This window comes from Ctenopharyngodon idella, chromosome 18, assembly GCF_019924925.1.
Source record: "Ctenopharyngodon idella isolate HZGC_01 chromosome 18, HZGC01, whole genome shotgun sequence".
NCBI classification, from domain to species: Eukaryota; Metazoa; Chordata; class Actinopteri; order Cypriniformes; family Xenocyprididae; genus Ctenopharyngodon; species Ctenopharyngodon idella.
This window is the reverse complement of record NC_067237.1, coordinates 29,735,021-29,760,185: the sequence shown is the minus strand read 5'-3', so window position 1 is coordinate 29,760,185 and position 25,165 is coordinate 29,735,021. Positions and strand designations below refer to the sequence as shown.

The following is a 25,165-nucleotide window of genomic DNA, read 5'->3' as shown; positions in this document are numbered from 1 at the left end:
AGAATGTGGTTCATATAAAAGAAATACAAACAAGCAAGATCTTAAATATGTCATCATTCAGCAGTTAACTATCAGCACTTTCCACAAATGAGCCACAACTGACAAATTCATCTAGCATCTAACATAAAATTATCAAAGCATGAAAATGAACTGGTTTTAATATTTATAAAAGTCTTTGACATGGAAAATTTTTAACATCACATATTTGGAAATCTAAGCAATTCTTGCCACTCATCATTCTCAAGTAGGATTTGGACATTGACTGTTGATCTTTTATATGTTAATGACATTAATTAGGATCTGAATTTCAAGATCATTTGTGATTTATAGATTTCACATCACAAATGTAGGGCGGTTTCTACACATTTTATAAATGAGGCCCTCTGTGTCTTCATTAGCAACAGGTCACAACCTCAACTAAGCAATCAACCCACCAGAAAATAATGCTCATTAAAGCAGTGTATACTGCATTTCTTGCCATTTTTTATTGTGCTTTTGTTAGTCAGAAAACAAGATGGACAAACCTATAGAACATACTGTAGTCATGTGAATGATGTGTTTATTTCATGTTTCGTCCTGCCATTGGTTGAGTAAAATTACAAAGAAATCATTTGCAATTTTCATTCTCGTTAAATATGCAGAACCCCTGATGTCTGCGCTACATTGGGGGAAAGTAAAGGGCAAAGGTCAGGGAGAGTGTCCACGAATGTTTAAGTCAGTCACTAATTGACTTACTGGAATTCAAGCCAAACAGAACAGATTCTTAAATCCAGACATGAACCCATGAAATTCAATAAATCGGGCCACATATGTAAATCACTGAAAAACACAAAAATGTATAAACTCATATATTTGGGGAAAACAAAGAGAAGAAAAAGGAAAATACGAGATGTCTGTAGTCTCAAGATTTCCAGGAGGTGGCACCATAGTGCTGGTTCGAACAGCATTTAATTCTCTACAAACCTCAAAGAAACGCTAAAAAACGATAATTACTTTTTGGCACATTTGTTCATTTCTCTTCATGTCCTTTCATCTCCTGCTAGAACAACTATAATATAATGTACATGACATAAAATCAATATGAAAGATGAAAGTGAACGAAAATCACAGCTCGCGAGTTATCAGAAGATGAGAGGACGAAAACTGGTACATATGGCTCAGAAATGCAGTTCCAAGTCTCCAGAGTGGGACGACGTTCACAAAAACATACACACGCTTGCTTTTGTTCTTCTGGATAAGCTAAAGGGAGGGGCATGATTTTCAGCAGGATGGGGAAATTAAATAGGTCATCTCTAAATCGAAATTTTCCAGCATTTCTGGGAGATTTTATGCAAAAGCTAACTGGGGATTTAATAAGGAATCTGTGTGCGTGTATTTGGATCTGAATGGTAGGGTCGGCGCTTGTCTGCATTGGAGGACATATACAGTAAGTAATTCACAGTTATCAGTAGGGGCCTGACTCCAAATGGCCCCTCAACACCTTCATTCAAGCCCTTGTACAGTCAAACAGACTGATGGATTAATGCAGAGCAGCTGTTTTAGGAGGGGAGGTCAGGATTTCTGTTAATGAGCTAAATGATTTTCGTGCAGAAAATAGCATCCAAGATGAGGGAATAAACTTTAGTCAGAGTAACCACCATATTTATGGTACATTAGCACAAATGAGGCTATGAGGTGATAAAAGTACAGTCTGTTCAAAGTTGTACTGTCTTAAGGTCATAGGTCATAGGTCTATTTTCAAAACCCTTAATTTCTGCTGGAAATGTATATATTTTCAATATCAATCAGAGGAAAAAAATCAACATCAAGGTCACTAGACACCATATCAGAAAAAAAAGTATGGGTATCAATTAATATTATATATACACTACCATTTAAGGTTTGGGGTCAGTGCTTTTTTTTCAGAAATACAGTAAATTCAGTAATATTGTCAAATACATTTTTATTACATTTAATACATTTTATAATGTAATTTATGCTAAAGCTGAATGCTGAATTTTCAGCATCATTACTGCAGTCTTCAGTGTCACATGATCCTTCAGAAATCATTCTAATATTTCTTATTATCAACGTTGAAAACAGTTGCGCTGCTGATACATTTTTTTTTTTTTTGAGGATTCTTTGATGAATAGAAAGTTTAAAAGAACAGCATTTATTTGGAATAGAAATCTTTTGATCAATACGCTGAATAAGTATTAATTTCTTTCCAAAAAAAGAAAAGCTAGTGCTAGTATATATATATATATATATATATATATATATATATACACACTATTCACTATAGTTTCAAAAATGGTAATAAAATATGACAAGATCTCAGAGTTAAACTGTGTCAGAAAAAATTAATCTTAATTATGTCAGATAACACTTAAGCAAAACATGGTCAGGTCAAAATGTCCCAAATTTTTATCAATTTTACTGGTATAATATGTCACAGTTTACTTTATTTTGCTATCCTCACTTACATAAATGAACTATATACCTATATTACATCTAGTAATATATCTAGTGTCTGAATAATTTCTGGTTTGACTGTATATATATATATATAATTATATATATTAGATTACCTTTGCTGTCTAATTAATCTTTAAAAACAGTAATAAATTAATTAGTGTTAAATGTAATATTTTGCAAATCCCAAAATTAATATCCATTTCTCATAATGCTGTAACACCTAAATTCACAATTGATTTTTCATTCAGTTGTAGAATGCCACTCCTATATTTAACTGTGTGTACAGAATGGGATTAAGAAGAGGAGTGACATCCGTATTTAGCTGCAGTGTGAACAGGCTGTACTTCATTCGCTCAAAGATTCATTTTTATTCATGTCAAGACAAATATGGCATCTACTCAGAGTCAATGCTGCTCCTACGGAAGGGGCTTTCCTACACAGTGTTACTGGCGTGTCATCGAGAACACTTATCTGATGAAGCACTGAGAGGGTGTTGTCATCCTTGGCTGTTTGAATGCGGACTAATTTTAGATGACCAATGGTGAAGCATTAACTCTTTCTGCTGTCACAGTCTGTTTAGAAAACACACAAGACTGAACAGGACTGATGGCGCACATAATAGAAATGAACATCAGTGTGTCTGTGTCCCAGGCTTCGTTTTAAATATTTAAACGGGTCATATGCATCTGTTGAGCCCTAATGGAGGGTAGAATCAGACAGGTGGGAATGAATGGCTTGAAATGCTAGCACCTTGTTTTGTGCAAATCACCCCCAAACTCCATACAAAGAGTAAAATCTTCACCTTTTTTGACAGGTGGTTAACTATGCATATATGCCAAACATTCATATATAGATCTATATATTTTTTGATTTTTAAAAATTTATATGAAAACTATCGTATGTACATTGCTTGTGATTGATATAAAAAGCAAATATTTTAGTCATTTGACCATATGTACAGCTGCAGGATCTCTGGGCTTTTTTTTTTTTTTTGATTGATTGTATTTTCATTAAATCTTTTGTCCTTAGCGTCATCTTTTAAATAATTGTCATTCTAAAATTCATTCTAAATGAATTCATAAAAATTCTTCTAAGCATCATATTTCACAAGCTACAAAATCCACCTATGAGGAGAGAGAAAAAATAACATTAAATAAAGAAATAAAAAAAGGCCAAAACAAATAAGCCAAATGCTGCTTACAGCAGGTTACCATATAAGCCATACGGTGGAAACTTTTACAATTATAGATTCTGTCTTCTGGTTTCTTTATGAGACGTCGAACACCAGTCATTACCATCCAGATAAGCTGCAATATTACAGATGTTTCTGGTCCCACAGTGGTTCTGTCATGCACACCTCACACACATTTGTTTACACACTCGCTTACACGCACACTTATTGCAGAGTTTCTTATTCAGAATTTCTTATTACCAGATTAAGAAGACTTTTGATTTAGCAAAGTCACATTTGGATAAGAAACTAGTGTGGTTGTGTGCATGAAACGTGTAACTGTATTGGGAACCCTTTTTTTGTTTTGTTTTATATGAAAAATTACAAACGAAAAATAACAAAAGTGGTCTGTGTGAAGGGCTCAAACGTGAACACACACCGTTACACCCCACTGTGGGATGTTCAATTAAAGATGGAAGACCAGGTTCTGTAAAACTATAACAAACAAAAGCAAAAAAGGGGGTGGTACAATGCAAATCAAACAAATCAGTCAACCGTCATTCCATATGGTGATGTAACGTTTCATGCTACAGTCCATCATAAAAGGATAACCATCAAAAAATCATTTTCAAGAGTGTTTTTTGTCTTTATATATATAATATCATATATAAGTTTTATATTTATGACAAAAATGTTATATTCATATATCTATATACTTTTTTCTGTCAAATATATATGTATATAATTGGTAAAAATGAGTAAATTATTAGTGGAATAAATCATCTAGGGAGAGAGACAGGTGCAGTTTTGCACGGTCCATCTTGTTTGCTGTCCCTCTCCATTTTCAAAGCTATTTAAATACATTGAGATATTCTATCTAATGTCATATTTCCTTTGGAAACCCAAAGTAAGAGTCTGATTATGAAAAAAAAGCCACTAGTATTGGTTAAACATTCTCCGAGTGTAGTACGTCCCTCAGCCAGAAGGGGGCAGGCGGTAGACAGAGAGGATCCGGCCACGCCCAGTCTGCTCATCCACTCCTAAAAAAATACTCTGAAAGGCAACTGAACATCCTTTTCTCAACAGCATCCCTCCTTTTTCTGGATTAATGATGCAGTGGTAAGAAGCAGATAGTAAAGTGGGAAAAAAATGGATTTGGGACTAAGGGATTAGTGGGTGCTTATCATGCTAATAAAACTGAAGAATCAATTATGAGATGTTCTGCATGGACTTTGTTCAGACAAACACAAGTTTTGGTGTATTTTTGTAGTTTGGACAGCAAAAAAACAAAATCAAATTTTCAAACTACATTTGTTCTGTAGGTGGTAGGTAAATCGGATTAAAACGCAGTGTGAATTTAAAGTAGTTTTTCCTAATTCACGATGAAATTTGTATACCCTCAATTTCGTCAACTATATAGTGAATAGTAAATGAGTGAACAACTGAGTGATTTTAGAATTTGCCAAAAATGTATAAAATACTTCAATGAATTCAATGAATCACCACGGCAAGAATCCATGACAAACATGTGCAACACTTTTAGTTTAAAAAATAACTGTAAAAAAATGAAACAAATTTACATAGTAAAATACCATTTTCCATTGAAACAGTAATATACCATATAAAAACAATGCATTCTGGGTAATATTTGTCGCTTTAAGAAAAGAGGCCTATAGGCTACTTTCTCGAAAATGACAAATAATATTACCCAGAATGCATTGTAATATACACAAGTAATATACTGTAAAAACTGCATTCTGAGTAATATTTGTTGTTTTCGAGAAAGTATCCTATAGGTTACTTTCTTGAAACCAACAAATATTATTACCCAGAATCCAGTTTTTACGGCATATTACTGTTTCAATGGAAAACAGTACTGTGTAATTTTTTTTTTTTTCCAAGTTATTTTTTTAGAGTGTGCCTGAAAAGTGTATCTGATTTCATCAGTCAGTCCTAAAGACTGGATTTGTGTGCAGTGTGAACAAAGCCAATTCGATTGCAGCCCCTCCCAAACTCACAGCGCACCCATGTGATTAGATGCTGGCAGTGATGTGGGAGGGGCTTAGGATAGTGCTACAAAAATGGCATGGAGCAAACACCCACTCCACCAATGATAGATTTAGGAAATAGTGGGATTATTTAAAGCTGAAGTGTGTCATTTTTGTGCCAATCAGAAACTGCAAAAATAATTATTGCATTCAAATTGTTTCCAAATGTGACATTGGTTGTACAAACACTGCCAATATTGGTGTGTCAGATTGGTTGGGATGCTCAAATGAACAGAGCAATATTTTGAGGGTAATATTAAGCTGGGAAAGGAGAATGTATTTTAAAGGGATAGTTCACCCAAAAATGAAAATTTTGTCATCATTTACTCACCCTCAAGTTGTTTCAAACCTGTATACATTTCTTTGTTCTGCTCAACACAAAGGAAGATATTTGGAAGAATGTTTGTAGCCAAGCAGATCTCACCCCCCATTGACTACCATAGAAGGAAAAAAATACTATGATAGTCAATGGGGGGCGAGATCTGCTTGCTTACAAACATTCTTTCAAATATCTTCCTTTGTGTACAGCAGAGAATGTATATAGTATAAAGAAATGTATACAGGTTTGGAACAACTTGAGGGGGGAGTAAATGATGACAAATTTTCATTTTTGGGTGAACTGTCCCTTTAACATTGAAATGACACACTTTTGCTTTAAAGCTCAAGAATCATAAGAAAAATAAAAAGACAAGCAAATAAGAAAATAAAAAGAAAACTGTGTCGAGACTAGCTACAGGCAGAGGGAGGCGCATGGTCAACTCTCCAGCAGCAGTTTAAGAGCGCGCTCAATGTTCATGCGATGACCGACGCGCGTCACGCCCAGCTCAGCGAAGTCCTCCTTGGTCAGAGCGGGCAGATGGGAGCCCTCAATCTCATGCTCTTGGAATCGCTCCCGGTGTTCAGCAAGGTTTATGCTGGCCAGCCAGTCACCCACGTCATACTTGTTCCACAGGTGGAGGGGCTTCTGGTGGAACGGCCGAAGTGCGAGCAGGGGGGAGGGCATGCCTGGTGAGGGGGCGGGAGAGGGAGAGCGACTGCGCGCACTGGAGCTCCTCATGACGAAACGCACTTCTTTCGGTTCATGAGGGAGACTGAGGCTAGACGACTTAAGGATGGTGGGGGGTGTGATGGGGGAAGTGGCCAGACCAAAGCCCCGGATGGGTCCCAGAGGATCCGAGCGGTCCGGGGAACCAGGGCTGGGCGTCCGCCGGGTCACTGGGTAGCGGCTGCCTGGTCTGATGGTGTAGGTGGTGCCGTAGCCTCTCTGAGAGATAGTATGGAGCTCCCCCAAACTGCTGAAGAGTCTAAAAGTAGGAAACAGAGACAAGAGAAAAGGAAGGGGAAGAGAGGATGAAAGGAACGGTTGGTATGGGTCCTGAGATTCAGTGGCTCTTTCTCGCCCAGTTTTCATCACAGCATCAGCTATGTTAGGACTCTACGCTTGAGTTAGACGTGGCAAACGCATTAAACTAGTGTTAGTGAGATGCTTCATTAATGTGTTTAAGCTGTAACAGTAGAAGTGCAAAGGTGTTACAGACCCGTGGAGCAAAGATAGAGAGAATACATCATAAGATCAAGGACGATCAAGTTTATACAGAGTGAAATCAAATCTGAATTCTTGAACCTTGGATTTTAGAGTTTATATAGTTTTTTGTTTTTATTTTTAGAATTTATATTCATGTCATACAACTAAAATTTAAAATGTTTCCTTTCTAAAATGCACCCTATTTACACTGTAAAAACCGACTATTTAATGACTATTTAATGTCGTTTTTGACTCATTATCCAGTGAAAATATCTAAAAATATCAGTAATAATTTACAATAAGGTTTCATTTCTTAAAATTAGTTAATTACATTCTTTAACATGAACAAACAATGATAAATGTTTCTAAAGCATTTATTAATCTACTAATACATTACTCCTGCTAATTATTACTAACATTACTGATGTATTTTTTATTCAGTAATATTAACAAAGATTAATAAATACTGTAACAAATGTATTGGTCATTGTTATAGTTAATGCATTAACCAATGTGAACTAATGGGACCTTATTGTAAAATGTTACCAAAATATCAAGTGCAGTAAGACAAAATACACTATAATACACAATATCTTATGGCATGCTGCTTCTCAGGTAATTGAAAATTAGACAAAAAATTATATATAATTATATTATATAGTTAAACAGAAACATAAATTAAACACATAGTTGACCAAATGCATATACATAATAAACTTTAAATTTAATTTCAGTTGCTGACACTAAAATTTTGTTAAGACTGAGAGTGTGTATCATCGTCTAGTTGAAGTGTCAACTAACTTTTATTTTTTATTTAGTTCTGCATGGTACAACTGTAACTAGGCAAGAGAAACTCTCTTTCCACTTAAAGGGTTAGTTCACCCATAATTAAAATTATGTCATTAATTACTCACCCTCGTGTCGTTCCACATCCGTAAGACCTTCATTCATCTTCGGAACACAAATTAAGATCTTTTTGATAAAGTCTGAGAGGTTTCTGTCTCTCCATAGAGATCCAACGCAACTACTGTACCACTCCAAGGTCCAGAAAGGTAGGAAAAAGACTTAAACTCAATTTTATGAAGCGACACGAGTGATTTGTTTGCGCAAAAAAACAATTCACCACTTTTCTTACAAAAATATTGATCTGCAACGTGCGTTCATGAGAGCACCACGACGCATACATTTGAGTTCATGCGAGAGCAGGCATTGTTGCATGAACATGCTTTGGATAATATTATTTTGTAAATAAAGTGGTAAATTATTTTTTTTTACACAAACAAAGCAATCATGTCACTTCATAAAATTGAGTTTAAGCCACTGGAGTCAAATGGAGTACTTTAATTATGTCTTTTTCCTACCTTTCTGGACCTTGGAGTGATAGTTGCGTTGGATCTTTATGGAGAGACAGAAACCTCTCAGACTTCATCAAAAAGATCTTAATTTGTGTTCCGAAGCTGAACGAAGGTCTTACAGATGTGGAACGACACGAGGGTGAGTAATAAATGACAAAATTTCCATATTTGGGTGAACTAACCCTTTAAAACCTGCCTCTGTGAGCACTGAAGTGAAGATCAGACATAACTACTCAGTAAACAATCAATGGTAATGACTGGGGTGTTACGTGGGTTTGAATGAAATGTATAATGTGGATAGATTTACACAGAATTTATGAGCACTATACAGCAGAACACTGGAAGCACAACCAAACATGCACCACATAAGAAATAATAGAAGATGACAGCAGACAGATGTAGAGACATGTAACATCTCAACCTTCAAATTACAAATGATGTGTTATTTTTTAAATGCATAACAATAAATATATAGTATTATAGGATAATATAGAATTCATATTTTGATATTTTTACGTGACTAGCCATATCAGCCATATTTATGCATATTTATGTGAAGAGGACAGAAGATATTTAGCAATATGGATGCAAGCTCTGATCATTATCTATCATATCTGTAGAAGCAGCCTATGGAAAATCTAAAGGAAAACAAATTTCCTATATGCCTGCATTGATCTAATCCTTTTGCCTGTGTAACTTGATGATTGAGAACAATTAAGCAGCCAATGAGAAACATGGGAAAGCTGCGTTAAGAGGGGCCTGGTCAAAATAGCATAAGGCGGGTCAGTAGATGAGGAAGGGTGGATGATGATCAGGGCTTGACGTAGAGGTGTGGAAACAGACAGAAAAAAAGAGATGAGATGATTCATGCGCACTTACACAGGTGCCCGGCTCTTCTGGGCTTAGCCTCAGATTCAGCTCTAGACAGAGCAGCGTAGCATGCAAAGAGAGAGAGTGAGAGAAATAAAGAGATAGAAAGGGGGGAGAGAGAGGGGGAGATGGAGAAAGAGAGAGAGAGAAAGAGAAAGAGAGAGAGGGGGGCAATGAGAGAGAGAGAGAGCGGTCGGTTAGCATCAGTCCATGACAGAACAAAAAACAAACACCACACACTTCACATCCTCAACAATGTCAATCGAATGCAAACCAAATGCGTAGCGACACAGACCAGAGCGCAGCTATCCCCAGACCTCAGCTTTCAATAGTGGAAGATGCACAAATACACACATTATCAATAATGACTGACTTTTTTAAATGATGATGTGAAATTAAATTATTTCTTTGAATACATCTTGTGTCTGGGGTAAGGTGCCGTTCTGGTCAAATGAAACAAAAATTAAGCAAAAAATCAAAATGAACAAATATGTATGAAAAACAAACAATGCATAAAACTACATGAGCAACCATTTTTCTAAGAAGAAGCCGAAGCGGTCACTGTGTTAGCATGATTAAAATGTCAGAAAACAACAGAAATGAAACACTCAGCGAGCACAGTAAGCTTGGACAGCATGTCTGAATGATGGGAAAGAAAAAGAAACGTTTAAAATGATTGCAGACTGAGAGGAATGAGACATTATTATTATGATGACACTGTGATTATGTTGGTTTTATGTTGGATTATCTGATGAGAAATGACAACTTTCAGCTGGTGTAATTAAACAATTTAATTTATTACAGTCTAATTTGGTTTATGAATAAAAATAGCATTTTTTCTTAACAAAGGGGTTGGACAAACATGGGTTTTAAGGCGTAACGTATCTCAAAACACTACACATTCATATTGTAGGATGTTGCAAAAACATCAGTCACACATGGACCCACATACATACTGCTAGCACAGTGCCATAGAAAAACAGGCCGCAGGGAAGTTAGATGTGTCAGAGTTTGGAAGGTGAAAGGTCAAAGCCTGAGATGGTGCATGCCCTCAGGCTATCTGTTACCTTGTGAACACCCAAATGGCAAAAGACAGAGGGACTTTAAGAAGCACTTCATGGTTAAAATCCAATTTATCTCAATGTAGTCACTCTACTGCATGTCATTGAGAATGCCTTTTGAGTTGTATCATGTATTGTACACTGAAGAAGGTGTCATAGTGAAACCAATCAGTGATGACCAAAACAAATGCAATAAGAAGACTTGAGATTTTTTGTCAAGGGACAGACATTTTGGTTGATTTGCCAGGGTGGACAAGGGAACACAAGAACCTGCAGAAGTTATTAATAAAACCAAGAGCAATGTCAGCAAAAGTGATTGAGTATGGGATTAGTGGATTGTTAAAGAATAGAAAATAAAAGGAATGACATTTGATTTACCCTAGTGGCTAAAAGCTAAGGTTTACTGTCTTCCATGTCCTTGTCACATCTGTTGGGATATAAAGGACTTCAGCTGTATTTGAGGATATAAGCAAAATATTACAAAGCTGGTGCTTTAAAAAAAATCAAGACAGAAAAAGCATTGCCCTTTGAGCCCTTATATGAAACAGCTTTATTCTAATTAATAGTTTTAACTCAAACTGTCCCTGTAGCTCTGGTTATGTGTATTTATGGATCTACAAAAATGTCTACAGTATATCAGTCTAACTATTGTCTACGGGTTGTATGGTAGAGCTTTGAGATCAGCCTGAGGCCGTTCTACGTTACTTACCAGTGGTTGTCGAATGCTGAGATAGTTCTGGGGCTCCAAACGTCTCAATGAAGAAAGCATGTTAAACATTAACACTTAATATTTCTAAATAAGTAAGAATTTTTAAGGTTCTGGATTTTGGCATACTTTGTGGCATGTCATTTTAATGAGGATGTTTAATATATCTTGTTTATGCTCTTTTTTTTCATATTACTAAATACAAACTGTGAATTCAAATTAAACATTGTTATTCAGATTTGGGAAAGGAACTGCACAAGGTAAATGTTCTCACTGCCATTTAAGAAAATGGCAATAGGAAACTTGCATTTGCAGTATAAACTCCTTTTTTTCCTTTACTATGTTGCTTTAGAAAATGTGTTGAAATTCTTTTCATGGGTGTTTTGTTTCGGTTGCAAAATTGATTTGCTTTTGTTCTTCTGCAGAATTCACGCCTTACCTTGCACCAACCACGGGCGATTTCCTTCCGGGGTCAAGTGAAGCTCCAAGTGGCTCTTCCCCAAGTGAGCGTGTGTCCTTGTTCAGCTGCTGCAGCCGTGAGCTGAGCTCACTGATCACAGTGGGCTTGCCTTCCTCTGCCCCCGAAAGCGGACGGGGTTCCACAGGGTCCCCCCACAACTTGGAGCGTCTCTGGAAGAGGTAGCGGGGTCTGGCCGGGCCTGAGGCTCCCGCAGCAGCAGCCAGCGCAGCAGCATGCTGCTGTGAGAGCAGTTCGCTATCAGATGACTGCTTAAGCAGGGGGTCCCTGAATGTCACCGGGCCCTTGCTGAGCTGGGACTTGAGCTTTGGCTTTGGAGGCACTGGCGGCTTATCAAGAATGAACGTCTGGCCATCTGCGTGGGTGGTGTAGGTGTCCGTGGGCTCGCCGCTTTCCGAGGACAGTGTAGACATGCTGGAGACAGTGGAGATGGTGCTCGTGGTCTCCAGGTGGTGATCGCTGGAGCTACGAGTGTCTACTTCTTCCACTCCGGAGTCAGCAGCAGACTCTGGGCCCAGGTGGGACTCAGATGGCTTCCCTGAGGCTGCTTGCGGGCCACTGCTAGCAGGGACCTGTGCTGCTGCGGCGACCGCTGCTGGAGGGGCAGGGGGTGGGGGTGGAGCTGAGGGAAGGGCAGAAGGGGTTGTCTGCACCAACGTAGGAACAGGAGGTACTGCAGTTTCAGGTGTCTTTCCAAGAAGGCCATTGGCAAATTCATCCGGTGGAGGAACCACACCAATTTTACGGAGCTCCTCTCGCGTCTCCTCATCACTGGAGGACAGCATGGCAGGTGGCAAGGTGACCGTGTAGGGTTCAACATCTTCCTCTGAACTACCCTGAGCCAGAGTTTTATCTGAGGCAGGGCCGGGAGATGGCTGGGAAGCTGGAGCTGTGGCTGGAGGTGGGGTTGATATCGAAGGAGCATCAGGACCAGGGGACTTGGCGCGTTTTATTTCAGCCAGCATGGGTTTTGGGCTCTCTGACAAAGCCCCCTTAGGAGAGGGGACACTGTGCTCTGGGCTGGGCCCCACGGCCTGCCCATTACTCGTTGCATGAACCATGATAAGCCCAGCAGTTTTCTGCTGAGATGTGTCCATGATGCTGATGATCATACTCTTCTTGTCCTCAATTTTCCTCTCCTCCTTCCTTTCTGTCCTTGTTTCTAACTCTTTCCTGGTGGATATGGGACTTCCCCACTGAATTTTGCTGGTGGGGGCGGAGGACTCGTAAATTCTTTTTGCCGCAGGAGAAAAGGGAGGTGAGGCGAACTCCCCCTCACCCTCTGACCGCTCAGCCTCTTTGGTCTGGGTCTCCATATACAGCACCCCTCCAGCAGCTTCATGTTTAGTTCTGGGCTCAGGGCTGCTTGAAGGGGACTGACTCTGGGAGGTTAATGCTCGTTCCCTTGCGGCCAGCGCAAGTGCCAATGGAGAGTTGGGGTCCAGGGGCTTGCCCGTCAGTGGGTGAATGAAGGTGGTGCCCCCAGGAGAGGGACGCAATGCCAAGGCGGGAGGAGGCAACTGACCAAGTTCACGTGTGAGCATTCGTTCATCGACAGAACGTGATGGTGTGAGTGAGGGGGCCTCTGGGGGTGGTGCTGAACTGCCCTCCATAGTGCCCACTGATAGGAAGACTGTGGATTTCCGCCTCTCCTCCAGACGACGTTCCCGGTCTTTCACAGCATCAGCAATTGCAGCAGCAAAAGGTCCTTTTCCTTGCAACATTCCCTCAGCTTGAGCTTGACTGCGTTCCTTCAACAGCTGCTGCTGCTGCTGATAGAAATCAGCCCTGCTGGTGTGGTGGGCAGCTAGGCGCCCAGAGGGAGAGTGCTCTCTCGCATGGATGGATGCCAGTGCTAGTGAGGCTCTCTCCTGAGCATCTTCCACCTGCAGTTGCTTTACAAGTGGGCTCTTCCTCCGCTGTGGCTTGCTGGGAGGCGGTGCGAACAGGCCTACGCTGAACTGGCCCACATTGGCGTAGGGGTTATCGATGACTCGACCTTTCCGTTTGATCCTCTCGGGCGGAGTTGAGACAGCACCTGGCCTGGGGATGTCAGTAGGCTCCACAGGGAGGTGGGAAGAGTCCTGCAGAATGATCATGGAGCGGGCTTTCTTCTGCCGATCCATGTGGGAGGCATGGCGAGGCGGCTCAAAAAGCTCAGCGGACATTGTCTGTGGCAAAGCGTGCAGTCTCGGTTCAGAGCCTGGTTTAAAACTGGAACGGCTGGGGTCATAAATGCGGCCAGGGGGAGGGGGTGGGCAGAACGAAGGAGGGGGTCCAGTATCTAGATAGTAAAGCGACGGGGGAGGTGGGGGAGCCGTTTGGGGAGGTGGAGGAATACTATGGCTGTCTCTCAGGCTGTCTGTCATGGAGGAGCTCCGTGGAAACCTGTGTTCCGCTGCCAGGGCAGATAGTCGATCCTCTTCAGTTGCTCCTGCACACACAGACAGATAAATCTATAAAAATGTATTTTGGGTTTTGGATGATGAACAAGTGTGCAATATTTTGCACATTTGGTCTTTGCTCTTTCCTTCAACGCTACTGTGTGTCTGTAACTGTAACGTTACTTCAGTCATTCAGATTTGTGAATCAAAATACAGATTTCTTTGCAAAAGAAACCAGAACAAAGTGTAACACTTTAATATTGTATCAAAAGAAAGAAAGAAAAAGATTTGTAAAGGATTACCAAAAGACTTTGTCCTAGCCATGCTTTTCGGCAGCTGCATGTGGGCTTTTTCCAACGCTGGGTGAAGAGCACCATGAAGAGCAAGTCCTTGCCGCTCAAAAAGAGACTGCACAAAAACAGAGAAAAAATTTTTGCTAAAAGGTAAAGCAAAAAATGATGTCATATTATCAACAGAGTGTTTCTGCTTGCCGTTGTTATTGTAAGTGGCTTTAACCCTGCTGAAGAACCAGCAAAGTACCAGCAAGCATACAGCATGTTGAGTTTTGGATGCTTTTATACAGTAAAACTATGCTGGTACATTAGACCAGCATTGAATTTGCAATTTGTTTCTCAATTTGAAAAATGTAAAATAAAAAAGCATTTTGACTCAAACTTTTGTACTGTATACAGACAACATATCTGGTCAATACAGCTGAAATGGGACACTTTCTGATAATTTTAGTGTGTGTGCACATACTGTATCTTACACTGATTTCTGCTGGTGTCATTCGGCGACTGGTAGGACGTTGCTTCACCGTGGCTGCTCTGTAGTCTGCTTCTACCTTTGGCCTCAGTACTGTCTCCTGAGAGGCCAAAATCTCATCTAGCCTTTCTGTTAACAAACACACATACAAAAGTTCATTACACACATGCACACAAATAGTACTCAAAAAGATGTAATATGAATCATATTTGCTTTGAAATAAAATAATGACGAAGTAAATATGAAATGGAAATGCTTAATGACACAAAATTGAATTAACACAATGCCACAATGCATTGCTCCTTATTTATGGCAAAAGGTGTAGTATGACACACTAGCTCAGTTCCAACCTATAGATCTGCCTGCTGTATACTGTCTACTTGAGCAGTGTCATTCACACAAGATGCAATCTTTTGTTCTTTTGAAGTTTAGCAAAGTATGTTTACAAAGAAAAACAATTGAAAAAAACAACAACACAGATGGAGAGAGAATACATCCTGTGTGAACGGTCCCTTAGGCAGCATCCTAACTGAAATAGAACCTCATAAGTGACTAATTTGGAACACTCCACATGCCACACAAATAGCGGTCCTCACGTGAAGCATATGAAAGGCGAAACACACAATGCATTTCCACAGAGTTTGGCATTGGCACATGTTGCTACCCTAAGAGTGTGATATTCAAATAAGCATTTATCAAATCATTTATAATTTTACTGATACTTTATTAAATGTATTCGATATTTATTCAATTACTTTAATAATATTAACTTTTAATAAAGTTAATATAGAATGTTAATTTTAATATTTGAGCATTTTCAATTTATTCTGGGACATCCAAAACCAGGTATTTTAAAAGACAGCATAATTTTGCTGCCTTCGTGTTGAGAACGCCCCAAAATGCTGGCTATAGGTAGGCAGCTCACTAGGTTTTGGAACAGAGCTAAATAAAGCATATTCCAGCATGAGCAAGGTGAAGATGGTTGCATACACATGTTGAATAATGCTGTGATTTTGTCGGTTTCTAAAAACATCGACGTGTAACTCACCCCCTCTTCTCCTCCTTGCAGAGGCTGAGCATGAAATAAATGTACAGAACACTTCTCCATTAAAGTCTCACAGCAGCAAATGTCGATATGTGTTTCGGTGTGAGAATGTGAGTGTGAATGTGCGTAATAAACTCAGTAAATTCAGAGCACAGATTGAGAGAGAAAGACAGCTGATGTTTCGAACAGCCCAAATGGCTGCAGGAGGGAGATGACACAGTTAATAAATAAACAAGAAAGAGCAACAGGGAGAAAGAGACAGATAGGCAGAAAATGTTGCATCCAAGTGTGTGCATGTGTTAAACCACCTATTTTCATAATCAACCATTTCATAATCTGAATGACTAGTTGATTATAAGGAAGACTGTACACGTTGAATGCAAGAACGTGCAGTCCTTCAATAGGATAAATGAGAGATATTTAACAAATATACAAGTTAAATTAACAATAACCTTTTTACTGCACAGAAATAGTATGCATAATAACGGCAGCAATGCGACAGGTATTGCTGTAAAAGTTATTGTTGAAGGCTGTGGATTTGTTACAGAAGCAGTGTTTTGTTGGCTTTCACGGGGATGAATTTAGAGATGTTACTTCCCTGAGAGAGTTTTTTTGTGCTAACAGCATGCTAAAACCCAGTAAACTGTTAGCATGCTAAAATTAATTCATCACCTTCAAAAAAGAACCGGTGGTAAAAATATTAACGCTATTAAATCTAAAGAAATTTTGAAAAAATATTCAACTTCACAAATCTAGTATGTGTTTGTTTGAGGGTGTCTTACCTAGCTCTTCGAGCTCAGCAGTCATGCTTTTGGACCTCAAGGTAAGGGTGGTGCTGGGCGCTCTTTTTGGAGGCGGGGGTGCTGTGGAGGAAAGGCAAGGAGTAGATGAGAAGATGGGATGGTGTGGCGTGGGGCCTTCACGGCTGCTGCCCATCGGCAGCTGCCAGCGCTTTTTCACCATCTTCATCCGAAGATCTCAATGTACCACACTGCCGCACCACGATTAAACTCTCTCCTGCCGTCTTTCTCTCTCTGACATGCAACATAGAATCATGCAACTGTCAGACATCTCCTGTGTGCGTACGCATCCAGAAACCCACTTCCTTCCTTGGTTGCCCTCTGATGGTAGAAAGAAATACTTGTCTCCCAAAATCCTTCATTTCACATTCATTCTCTTACAACCCAAAGGGTGGTCGAGTTTCTCTTTGTCTCTTAGAAACAAAACCTGACGCTTTATAGCTTAAGCATGCTATAAGCTCCTAATCAGCATAAAAAGAAGCACCAAGAAAACGAACAGAGTTCCAGGAGATCAGACACTTCTGTTGTCTCAATAACATCAGCGTAAAACTCCTCACTCCTTCAGCTAACAACCTTGCAGACCGGAGTGGAGCTCTGGAGAGAGAGAGATGGGGAGAGAAATACCAAGGCACTAATGCAATACTTACTTCAAACATGCATTGTAGTAACCATGGCAACTCTGGCAGGAGCAAGGCCTGGGTTTGTGCATTTAAACTGTGAGAATCTGTGTGTGTGTGAGTTTGTATGTGTGTGTGGGAGGATATAGCCACAAAACTAACAACAGACACTCCATTATTACTTCATCAGTAGTGTGTATAAGTGTGTGATAGTTTGCATAGCCCAGAGTTATGCAATAACTTTGCAGGTGACTATGATTTTGACAAGTAAGAACAACATTCTTATTGACAATAAGATTTTAAGGTGGGTCTTAAAAGCTTAAACAACCCATCACTTCGCTCTGATTGTAGGGATAGTTCATTTCTGTTTTACGCTGTAAAGCATGATGCTAACAACGCAGAGGTCATGAGTTCAGTTCCCAGGGAATGCATGAACTAAACCGTACAGCTTAATGTACACAGCTTTGGATAAAAGCATCTGCCATATGCAATAAATATGAATGAAGTTAATGCACTTTACACATTTAAGCAATATATTTAACAGTAGACTTTATTACAATTTGAGCAACAGACAAAGCACAGAAACGTAAACAAATTTAACTAGACAAGCATTGTAAACACAATGCCCACTGGGCGAGATGCTAAAGAGACAGGAAGACTGTCTGACGCATCTATAAAACCAAAGATTGAATGCAAGAACTTACATTTTATTTGTAATAAGTGCCTTACAAATAGATCAGGATGTTCAACTAGTTGGTTAGTGAGGTCAACTAGTTCAATAATTTTTTTTTCGGAGTGTCTTTTTACACCAAGTGCAAATAGCCCACCTTGTTGGCAGAGGCTTTTTACACTATCTCCGCCCACCATTGTCTGATTGATCCAGATAAAATTACAAAGGAAATCCAGCTGATAACAGGATCAGTGGCATGGAGAGCAAGGCTTTAACTTTTGACACGACTGAGTTTGAATCCACCTTTTACCAAATTCATTCTTCTCCCTTTTCCCATCGCATTTCAGCTCAGAGAAGCATTTATTTTAAAGGGGACCTATAATGCCCCTTTTCACAAGATGTAATATAAGTCTCTGGTGTCCCCAGAATGTGTCTGTGAAGTTTCAGCTCAAAATACCCCACAAATCATATATTATAGCTTGTCAAATTTGCCCCTATTTGGGTGTGAGCAAAAACACAACGTTTTTGTGTGTGTCCCTTTAAATGCAAATGAGCTGCTGCTCCCGGCCCGCTTTCCAGAAGAGGGCAGAGCTTTAGCAGCTCGCGCTTCGGTTGCTCAACAACAACAAAGCTGGTGTATCTCACTCAGCCAAAATGATGAACGTCAGTAACGGTGTTCAGACTTACATTGTTCACATTGGAGTCGGACACTGATGGAAGTTACAACTTTTAGAATGCATCTGGACGTTTCTGAACGGTTAGTGGATAAATTTATGTAGTTGCTGTGGAGTTGATTCAACTCATAGACTAGCATGTGCCGTCATGTTAATCTTTTGTGCAAATCCAGTGTTGAATTGACCCTCGTTTATGAAGCAGTCCTGGTGTAAAATGATTTGCGCAAATATATAACACTTTACTGACTTTCTTCGGCACATTTCCTTCTTAACTGAAATTCAACCATGGTGTCCTCAGTGGCTCAGATGCAGAGAGTCTATGGAGACTCGTATGTTCATTGGTACATCCAATAACAACATTTGTAATGTTTTTTGGTGCAGACATTGTACATCTCCAGCTGCTACAGCGAGTAAACAGAAATGGTGGACTGCTGCGGTTCACTCAGGGCTGTATCTATGCTAATAGGGCAAATCGTCACCAGTCATGGACGGGGATTCCCTACTCTTAAGTAAGAGTATGGGGAAATCTGGAACTGCGCATTTGGAGAGACTGTTTATGATTTTTGGGGAATATAAAAAAAGGAGTGGGTGGATTTTTACCATTATAGGCTGGTTGTTTGCACACATTGTGGACACATCTGTGTTCAAACACCTTATAAAAGTGAATTTTGCATAATAGGTCCCCTTTAAATAAAAATTAAGAAAATGTTCAAAAAGTGGAAATAAAGTGCCTATCAGGAAATTTAATAGTGGGAATAAAGTGTTTAATGGGTAGGGTTAGGAGTAGAGGAGGTAATGTCAAGTACAAGCAATGTCCCAATAAAGCAGCATCCATTTATGATATCCATTAATGAATATAATCATACATACTGAATATGTTGTTATTATTGCTTACTGTCTTATAATACAATACACTGAGGTACAAACATTATCTGCCACTATTTGCACTAAGTATAAATAGCATCTAACCACTATTTACACTAAGAAAATACAGAAAATACAGCTATTTTCACTATTCTTCCCCTATTTTTTCTTTTAGCTTGGTGGTGCTTAATGGCACTTTTCTTGGAGAAGTTCATCCCCTTTAAAGCATCAACACTATTTGAACCAGCAAGCCAGATTCAAACCTTACTGTGAGGAGCTTTGGATAAACGCATCTGCTAAACGACTTACTTCCTATGCTGTTCCATCATCTACTAAAGCCAAACACAGGTCAATGAAGGGTTCGGATTGTGTGGGAGTTGCAGATAAAAGTGAGGATAGTTTACTGCCGGATATTGAATAGACTTCCTCTTTGGGTTTCGAGGTTTTGCTATAGTTCTAATAACTCTACCGGTAGACTCATTTAACTGCTAATCGATTGAGTGGGTGTAGGAACGCACAAATGCGTGTATGTGGAAAAGCTGCACAGAAAACACTTCGACACTTCAATCTGCTTAGTCATCACAAGTTTTTGTTACAAACAACCCTGTCATTTAGTTAATGCTCCTAAAGTTTTCTCTTCTGACAAACACAGTCATTACCATCACGATCGGCTGTGATCATTAAACTCACTTCTTTATTCATTCTTGCAGAATTTCTTTTCCTCATGTTTGAGACTGGATTCGCCCTGCTGAGAGAGATCTCTCACTGTCTGATCATCACATACAGTACAGAGCATCAAAGGCTGGTTCCCTAGCAACCCATGCCTTTAAGAGCCCTTCTGTCTGACTGCAGTAGCCCCGCCCACAATAAACAAACAAAACCAGCAGTCAGCACATTCCCTAACTCAACTACAGCACCACATTTACAATATTACACTATTTTTGTCTAACTGACTTATTCTTGAGAGACACGCTGTTAAGCACACAAGAGGACATATCCAACTAAATTTAGGCAACATATTAAGATTTTATAAGATGTTTATAAGCTGCAAACCCTGTTAATATTACTTGCATTTTAATATTTAGGATAAATCAGTTTTGTTGGAAGTGAACAAGCACCTTACCCTTCTTCCTGACTGATTCCTCAGACTCTGGCTTGCGTGTGACTGACACCACCTTCATCAGGAGGCTATTTCCTCCCTGCCGGATGAGTGACACCACCTGCTTGTGTCCCACTTTTACCACGTTTACACCATTCACCTAAGAGACCAATCACAAACAAATCATAACTGTTTCTGCCCCTCTGGCACATTCAAAGCATCTCAGACTAAACTCAAGGTCATTATACATGCAAGGTCATTATACATCCAGATTTTGATTTTAAAATGCAAACATAATTGCATTTTATATGCTGAAAATGAAAACATGATGAAAGGAGATATGGAAAGATCTGTGATATCAGGGGAAAAATCAATCCTATACCTCAATGAGGAAGTCGCCAGTCCTTAGCCCCGCCCTCCAGGCCACGCCCTCAACATCCACAGACTCCAGGTACTGCAGTGCGGGAAAGGCAGGTGTGGGTGTAAACTCTTCAATGGGTGTCTCCGCTACACAAAAACAGAAAACCATATGCAATATCACATACTGGTGCTTAGACTCTTTGTGAAGTCAATAGCAGTGCTTCCATCCATCTATTTTTATGCATAATTTTGGATATTGCATAAAAAAAACACTGGATGGAAACACCAAGATGCGTACAAATTCCAAAAATGTGCATAAAAAATGTATGCGCTCAATTGAGGCAGATAATTTTTTATCCAATAAGAAGATATGTGCATAAACTACAATGGAAACACATTTACTGAATAAATCCCTTGATGCGCAACTCACGTGACTTTGCCACAACAGTGGATGTGATTGGATTACTAGACTAACCAGCTGACCATTTCTTGCACAGCATCTCAAATGTTGGTTTGGTCATTATGAAATGCCTGAGCCAAAGTCTGTCATCAAAATGGTTGGGTATAATTACCTCCCAGAACTGTCTCACGTGATCGCATTTCCAAACATCAGGCATCCACCTCTGAATGCCAGATAACTTTGGATGGAAACATAGCTAATGAATGGCTTACTTACAGATATCTCTGCTGGGATAGGTAAACGCATTTAAAAATTGTAAGAAATGACATATTCACCTTTAAATGTGCCTTTTTGTAAAAACAAACATATGTCTAAATAAAGCTGTAAGTGCTTTGCTCTTCATCTTTGAGATAGTCATAGTATAGGAATTATGAAATCAATAAAAAGACCAGCTGAAACCCATACTCGTAAGAAATATTAATGCACCATGTGGGTGACAGATGGCATTAGGAACTCATAACTCCTACCCAGGATGGTGCCACCCCAGAGAATGGGCACTAACACACACACTCCTCACATTTGCTTATAAACTCTCACACAAACCCTGCGGAACTATATATGTTGTCAAACACAACTGTCTAATAATGCTGTTGAGTAATCACTATATATGCTACATAATCAAATATGAGGGTCACTGCTTCACACTGTGTCATTTCTATAAGTAATGAAGTTAACATTCACTTAACTCTATTTTGCTGTCACCAGAACTGCATCTGTAAGACACATACACTGTTGCACTCATATGCATTGAGTTTAAACTTTCATGTAACTCTAGTATGAATAGACCAAGTAGACAAAAATGTACTACAATAATTGTAAATGGATGTTGTTTTAGAGGAATATTCATTTTAAAGGTACACTATGTAACTTTTTTTTTTTTTTGTTCAAAATTAACAAAATGAGTCAATATATCATAAATCTTTCTTCCAAAACATGATTTGGTCTTGCCCTGATTCACTTTGGTAAGCCTATTATAAGTGTTTATATTTTAGACTGGACAGGATGGTTTTTGCGGGACATTTGTGTACATACATCACCTGTCCTTGCGTGTTTTGTCATATCTGTAAATAGAGAAAAGTTACTCCGGCTACTTCGATGCACGTTGGGTGTGGGATTGGCATAGGTTAGTTGTCGCAAAGAGCGATGGAGCACGCTAAAACTTGAACCTCAGGGGAAACACCTGTTTTAAAAAAAGGAGCTTCTGCTTGCAAAAAGAGAACGTGACAGGACTCGTAATAAAACAAATCAACAACGGCTTGGCTTTTTTGGAGATGGCAAGATCTGAGGGATTTGAAATGTTGTAAAAGCACCGCAGAGATGGCGTTTTTATTACTCCACAGTTGAGTAAGGTATTTTATTGAACAGATACATTTCCATTTGTTTCTCTCTAACAGAGTTCATTGTAAAGCATTATCGACTGTGAAAGGTCGTCTCATTAATAGTATGGCATGTCTATTAATGCGTATTAGCTACAGTAACGTCTTCAGCTAGTCAGCTTGAGATTCTTTCTATCTAAACTGGTTATATCTCTTAAGCCTTATAGTGAAAACATTGCAATGAGCAGTAGGATAACTATATTAATCCGCACAGTCACGCAGTGCCAAAGCACAAACAAAACAATGTTCTTCCGCAAAATGCATGCAGTTTTGTTTTTTAACCGTTAGAGGGCAAAAAGTTACATAGTGTACCTTTAATGCAACTCTAGAGCAAATCTACATCTCGGTTCAATGGTTCTTTGCAGTACTTTAGGTCCTTACAGGGTTTCTTAGGATGGCTATTGACTGGAGATTAAAAAGTTCTTGATGCACTTTATACTGTACGTCTTTCAGATCAATGCTTTCAAGGTTCTTTAAATCACAACTAGAAGATCTTATTTTTTACAGCTCTTTTTGATTCTAATTGGAACCTTTTTGGAATTTCCAATATTTGATTGTTGTTGTGTTTAGATTTTTCACTCAATTTATTGTGAAACCTCTGGCGAAGTACACAACCTTTTCTGTCTCTTATGCTCACCAAGGCATTTATTTGATAAAAAATACAGTAAAATCAGTACGTTTGCGAAATATCATTATAATTTAAAATAACTTTTTTCTATTTTAATATATTTTAAAATGTAATTTATTCCTGTGATACAAAGCTGAATTTTCAGCATCATTACTCCAGTCTTCAGTATCACATGATCCTTTAGAAATCATTCTAATATGCTGGTTTGCTGCTAAAGAAACATTTCTTATTGCTTTGTTATTTGCATTTCTTATTATATCAATGTTAAAAACAGTTGATGAATAGAAAGTAAAAAAAAACAAAACAGCATTTATTTGAAGTAGAAACCTTTTATAAAATTATAAGTCTTCACTGTCACTTTTGATCAATTTAATGCATCCTTGCTTAATAAAAATATTAATATCTTTTAAAAAAAGTCTTACTGACCCCAAACTTGAATGTTAGTGTAAGTCTATATATATATATATATATATATATATATATATATATATATATATATGAAGAGTTTGGTTCCAAAACGCTATAACTATATTTTGATTAATTTGAGTAAAAAGGTGTTTTCTTTACCAAGAAAGTGGCAAGATGAAAACCACTATTTTCTGTTTTAAACTTTCACATAGCACCTTTAGGTTATAATAACATTAAAAATTCAAATCCAGATTTTGATTTTAAAACATTTATTATAATTTTTTTTTTTTCACAAAATGCAATAAATCCATGACACGTTTGTTTCCCAAAATGCAATTAAAATTCATTTAATCCATTGAATCAATATAAAAGTTATTTTTCATATTGAAACTGTTGAAAATACACAACAAAGTAAGTTGATCCATATATATGACAGCCTCTGAACTTGGTCTAATACTAATCTTATATACACTGGACAAAAAATACATTCAGTCATCGCTCCCAAAATGAATTCAACGGGGCATCTTGTTTATGCTATAAATTAATTATGTTTCCTTTTGTCATTACCGATTAAAGAGTATCTGGCGCCACCGCACGGTTAAAATAAAAATAACACATTTGCCGAGTACATTGGAATTGACTGCAACTACCCAGGGGCGTCGCTATACTGCAAACATTCAAATAGCAATCATGTTGTGTTTTTTTTCTATCAGATGTTCAGAATCAAAACTAGCAATGCCAGATTCAAGAATTAATCATTCTTGGCCAAACGGCTTCCAAAAACTGTTAATGATTCAGTTTTGGGGACCGTGACAGAAATGTGATGCTGTCGTGTGAGAATAAGCAACAGCCGGCATTTTTCCGCCTCCCGAGTGCCTCATCTTCTTAATCTCCTCGTGTAAATGATTACATTTCGATGGCTTACGTTTCTTACCCACCGCAGAAACCACCACAGGTTCATCAATGCCGTCAAAATTATTCATTTTTCTGTTTTTGTTGATCACAAAGCACAAAGTAGATAAGGAAAACTACGATGCCGGGTGTGTTCAGAGCGCCGCCATTACTGTTTACAGTGTGTGGAATTTTGCGCTGTGATTGGTTGAGCGGATATATTGCATTCTGCAGAGAAGGGAAATTGGCATTTGTCGCGGTTTGGAAAGAAAGGGAGAAAACATGACAGAATAAAACGGCAGATATCGCATTTTGAGTAAAATTAAAAATTGACTTTTCAATACTGAACAGATACAATACTGATTTTGGCAAGAACTCTATAAATACACTTTGATAAACCTAAAATAATGATTAATTTATACGGCGGTCAGGACAGATTTCAGTGAAAATTGC

At 38.7% G+C, this 25,165-nt stretch overlaps 1 protein-coding gene across 6 annotated transcripts in view; it reads right to left on the bottom strand.

Moving 5' to 3' along the window:
- Positions 1 to 542: 542 nt before the first annotated feature.
- Positions 543 to 25,165, bottom strand: part of shank3a (SH3 and multiple ankyrin repeat domains 3a) — a 323,981-nt gene continuing 299,358 nt past the window's right edge. For 4 of the 6 annotated variants that reach the window (XM_051870260.1, XM_051870262.1, XM_051870264.1 and 1 more), the window contains 8 exons: positions 20,972 to 21,096; positions 20,614 to 20,749; positions 16,648 to 16,728; positions 15,869 to 15,892; positions 14,825 to 14,949; positions 14,358 to 14,463; positions 11,633 to 14,105; positions 543 to 6,980 (listed from right to left, as the gene is read on the bottom strand). In XM_051870260.1, coding sequence (XP_051726220.1) covers positions 6,431 to 6,980; positions 11,633 to 14,105; positions 14,358 to 14,463; positions 14,825 to 14,949; positions 15,869 to 15,892; positions 16,648 to 16,728; positions 20,614 to 20,749; positions 20,972 to 21,096 — 3,620 coding nt within the window. In that variant the 3' untranslated portion in view covers positions 543 to 6,430. Of the gene's footprint in view, positions 6,981 to 9,435; positions 9,477 to 10,865; positions 14,106 to 14,357; positions 14,464 to 14,824; positions 14,950 to 15,868; positions 15,893 to 16,647; positions 16,729 to 20,613; positions 20,750 to 20,971; positions 21,097 to 25,165 lie in introns of all 6 variants that reach the window. The other 2 variants (XR_007926184.1, XM_051870263.1) reach the window with 2 other exon arrangements.